General features: G+C 47.0%; 1 protein-coding gene across 1 annotated transcript in view; it reads right to left on the bottom strand.

The window, feature by feature from the left end:
* Positions 1 to 899: 899 nt before the first annotated feature.
* masp1 (MBL associated serine protease 1) overlaps positions 900 to 5000 on the bottom strand; it is a 26850-nt gene continuing 22749 nt past the window's right edge. The window contains exons 12-13 of the mRNA XM_078245123.1: positions 1817 to 2064; positions 900 to 1222 (exon numbers count right to left, since the gene is read on the bottom strand). Coding sequence (XP_078101249.1) covers positions 986 to 1222; positions 1817 to 2064 — 485 coding nt within the window. The 3' untranslated portion in view covers positions 900 to 985. The remainder of the gene's footprint in view (positions 1223 to 1816; positions 2065 to 5000) is intronic.

Raw genomic sequence — 5000 nt, 5'->3', positions numbered from 1 at the left:
ACCCTTCTAACCCAGACCCGTCTAACCCAGACCCTGCTAACCCAGACCCTGCTAACCCAGACCCTGCTAATCCAGACCCGTCTAACCCAGACCCTTCTAACCCAGACCCGTCTAACCCAGACTCTTCTAACCCAGACCCTTCTAACCCAGACCCTTCTAACCCAGACTCTTCTAACCCAGACCCGTCTAACCCAGACTCTTCTAACCCAGACCCTTCTAACCCAGACCCTTCTAACCCAGACCCGTCTAACCCAGACTCTTCTAACCCAGACCCGTCTAACCCAGACTCTTCTAACCCAGACCCTTCTAACCCGTGTGGTTTGTTGAAAAAAGTCATAAAAATGTTCCTGTATTTCCTCTTCTTCTCTAAATTAAGTTGTTTGTACCAACGCTGGTAACAAGCAGGTCTTGAACCTGTTTCTGGTATTTTATGCGTCTTGAACAAACCTACCACGCCACCAGCTAAACTACGTCTAGAGCTGCTCTCTTGGTGTATTTGACTTCTTCATTTTGGGTTTTAGACCTTAAAATGCAAAGAACCTCAAAGGGTTTGAACCCCCAACCTTCTGACACATCACTAGCTATTTATCACACTGAGCTATATGTGGAGCTTGGAAGTCTTTGGTTTGACATTGTATTTATTCCTCAATATAACTGAGGAAAGAAAATGATAGTCATTGTATATAGTATGTCGAAAATAGTTCTAAAAATGTGGGTGGGTTGGATCAGTGGGTAGAGCCGACACACATATACTGAGAGGTTAATTCCTCAATGCAGAGGTCCAGGGTTTGAATCCAGCCTGTGACAGTTTCCTGCATGTCTTCCTGCTAACTTTCCTGTCAGGAAATTTAAGGTGGAAAAGCCCCAAAAAAAATCTTTAAACAAAAAACTCACTATGTTGAAAAATGTATTAAAAAGTCATATAGTCATTATAGTATGTCGAAAAGTCATAGTACAGGATTATAATAGTACATACAGGTTTAGCTCAATACAAGTAATACTGACTATAAATGTAATTATTATTATGTATTACTGGGCTGTGCGGTGGAGGCAGACAGACGGGACGGATGAACTCGGTAAAGTCCAGCGGCTGCTCCAGCCTCAGCAGGGCGATGTCGTTGTTGTAGTTGTCGGGCTGGAAGTTTGGATGGAGGACGATTTCCTGCACTGACCGGTTGGTGGCCAGACGTTTGTCTCCAGCATCAAGAAGACCCAGGAACACCTGAAACATGTTCAACTGGTTCAACTGGCAGTCCTGAAATCCCCATCACCTAACCCACCAGACTCCATGTAAATAATCACTGCTTTTATCATCATAAAACACAAAAAGCCGTCTTGGTTCATCTTTCCACTGTTCCAACAATCACCACTCTGGTTTGGTTGAAATAAACCCTTAATTCACCCATTTACATGTGGAGATATGCTGGTTCTATACACGCTAAAAGTCCTGATTATTTACATGGAGTCTGGTGGAGATATGCTGGCTCTATACACGCTAAAAGTCCTGATTATTTACATGGAGTCTGGTGGAGATATGCTGGCTCTATACACGCTAAAAGTCCTGATTATTTACATGGAGTCTGGTGGGTTTGGTGATGGGGATTTCGGGGCTGTTTCATGTTAAACTAAAAGGATCTTACTCTTTAACTAAAAGGTCTATCTCTGGAGGGATCCATCCCATAATGTTGTCAGCCACAGAATAATAATCTTAGCATTTCAAAATCCCCTGGGGGCCGATCCAGACACCCTAATGTTGAAACAAAGGTGTTGAACCCAAAGTCACACCCTATTATTCATTATTTTCAGTAGTTGAGACCTTGACGTGTTCGGGCGCCACAGGGACAACGCTGGTGTCCCTCCGCTGGGACCGCAGAACGTGTGCTGCAGTCAGGATCCAGGACTGGGACAGCAGGGCCCCGGATCCAAACCAGCGGTCCTCAGGGACGCGGGACAGATCCTCCACGCTCAGCAGAACCTGCCAGGGAAACAGGCCCGGCTCCGCACCGCGACCGCCCACGATCCGCTTCACCTGAGGGGGCAGGGAGCGGGCCGGCCGGCCGCAGGCTGGAACACGGACACACATACTATATAAACATATACAAGTACTCAGGTTACTGCAGTAAAAGTACTAACACCACACTGTAAAAATACTGTGTTACAGGTTAAAGTCCTGCAGGGAAAATGTAACTTTCCTCGTGTCCCGTAGACCATGATGCAACTTTGGGTTTTTCTGGGTCGAAATTTCAACATTTTGTTTATCTTTTTCTACACATTTCTCCACGTTTTTGTCGATTTTATTCCATTTTTTGGTCTATTTTTTTGCCTTTTTTTAACAAGTTTTTTGTCGCTTTTTCTGATGTTTTGGTCACTTTTTACAGCATTTAAAAAAAATGTTTTTGTCGTAGTTGAAGTATTAAAACATGTTAGAAAGTGTGAAGGATCCAACCAGTTGTGTGTTTAATGGTCTGATCATCTCAGCTGACTTGTAGCCGTTATATTGTTGGCTAGTTTACTTTAGAATCAAACATCAGATTTATGTGTCTATGTGTGTGTCTGTCTGTCTGTCTGTCTGTCTGTCTGTCTGTGTGTGTGTGTGTGTGTCTGTGTGTGTGTGTGTGTATGTGTGTGTGTGTTTGTGTGTGTGTGTGTGTGTGTGTGTGTGTGTGTGTGTGTGTGTGTGTGTGTGTGTGTGTGTAAAGTACTAGTGTACTGTTCCACAGGGTTCAGTGTTGGGCCCAATATTATTCATTTTATACATGTTGCCTCTGGGTCAGATTATTTTAACATTTATAATCATTTTTATACAGATGACATTCAGCTCCATTTTACTCTCAGGTAAAATGAGACATCCAAACTTACGAAGGCTCCTAGATTGCATAGACGCCATAAACATGTGGATGGCTGAAAGCTCTTTGCAGCTGAACCCAGATGAGACGGAGGTTTTAATCATAGCGCCAGACAGCCATCCCTCTGAGTGAGCAGAACTTTGGGCCTTTGTCATCTGCGTCATACATACAGACGTTGACAACCCTCCATGCTGTTCTGAGTGAGACACGGTTTCTGAATGTGTCCTGTCTTCAGTCTCCTGGTCAGCTGGTCAACATCTGCACAGCTTTCTACGTCACTAGCTGAGACGAGGGGGCTAGGGGGCTAACTGTTAGCATGCTAGCTTGTTTTCAATGGAAAAACACTGCTACAACACACACTAGTTCACCATAATCTCCAAAAGAAGTCCCTGTTCTGCAGGTATTCCACACAAAGGTGGAAGTGTGCCCTCGTTTAGAAGAAGTCGCCCAGCTAATCCTGCCTTGAAGTTGACGAAGAACTACTGATGTTGGAGAAACGGATAGCTAGCTCATGTAGTCCTTACCTAGCTACTGAGCATGTAGTCCTTACCTAGCTAGCTCAAGTAGTCCTTACCTAGCTACTGAGCGTGTAGTCCTTACCTAGCTACTGAGCGTGTAGTCCTTACCTAGCTACTGAGCATGTAGTCCTTACCTAGCTAGCTCATGTAGTCCTTACCTAGCTACTGAGCATGTAGTCCTTACCTAGCTAGCTCATGTAGTCCTTACCTAGCTACCGAGCATGTGGTCCTTACCTAGCTACTGAGCACGTAGTCCTTACCTAGCTACTGAGCACGTAGTCCTTACCTAGCTACTGAGCGTGTAGTCCTTACCTAGCTACTGAGCGTGTAGTCCTTACCTAGCTACTGAGCACGTAGTCCTTACCTAGCTACTGAGCACGTAGTCCTTACCTAGCTACTGAGCGTGTAGTCCTTACCTAGCTACTGAGCGTGTAGTCCTTACCTAGCTACTGAGCGTGTAGTCCTTACCTAGCTACTGAGCACGTAATCCTTACCTAGCTACTGAGCGTGTAGTCCTTACCTAGCTACTGAGCGTGTAGTCCTTACCTAGCTACTGAGCTTGTAGCTTCTTCCCCTTTGTATATTGTTCTGCTTGTTTTGAATAGTTGTTGTATTCTGTCCTATTTGTTATATCTTGTATGGTCTGTCTTCGAGGCTTATATTTGCTGCTGTAACACTATATAATCTAATCCATCCATCCATCTTCGTCCGCTTATCCGGGGTCGGGTCGCGGGGGCAGCAGCTCCAGCAGGGGACCCCAAACTTCCCTTTCCCGAGCCACATTAACCAGCTCCGACTGGGGGATCCCGAGGCGTTCCCAGGCCAGGTTGGAGATATAATCCCTCCACCTAGTCCTGGGTCTCCCCCGAGGCCTCCTCCCAGCTGGACGTGCCTGGAACACCTCCCTAGGGAGGCGCCCAGGGGGCATCCTTACCAGATGCCCGAACCACCTCAACTGGCTCCTGTCGACGCGAAAGGAGCAGCGGCTCTACTCCGAGTTCCTCACGGATAACTGAGCTTCTCACCCTCTCTCTAAGGGAGACGCCAGCTACCCTCCTGAGGAAACCCATTTCGACGCTTGTACCCTGGATCTTGTTCTTTCGGTCATGACCCAGCCTTCATGACCATAGGTGAGGGTAGGAACGAAAAACTGAGCGGTAGATTGAGAGCTTTGCCTTCTGGCTCAGCTCTCTTTTCGTCACAACGGTGCGATAAATTGAATGTAATACCGCCCCGCTGTGCCGATTCTCCGACCAATCTCCCGCTCCATTGTCCCCTCACTCGCGAACAAGACCCCAAGGTACTTGAACTCCCTTCACTTGGGGTAAGGACTCATTCCCTACCTGGAGAAGGCACTCCATCGGTTTCCTGCTGAGAACCATGGCATCCGATTTAGAGGTGCTGATCCTCATCCCAGCCGCTTCACACTCGGCTGCGAACCGATCCAGTGAGTGCTGAAGGTCACAGGCCGATGATGCCATCAGGACCACATCATCTGCAAAAAGCAGCGATGAGATCCCCAGCCCACCGAACTGCAACCCCTCTCCACCCCGACTACGCCTCGATATCCTGTCCATAAATACTACAAACAGGATTGGTGACAAAGCGCAGCCCTGGCGGAGGCCAACTCTCACCT

This window comes from Sander vitreus, unplaced genomic scaffold, assembly GCF_031162955.1.
Source record: "Sander vitreus isolate 19-12246 unplaced genomic scaffold, sanVit1 ctg385_0, whole genome shotgun sequence".
NCBI classification, from domain to species: Eukaryota; Metazoa; Chordata; class Actinopteri; order Perciformes; family Percidae; genus Sander; species Sander vitreus.
This window is presented reverse-complemented; position numbering and strand designations above follow the sequence as displayed.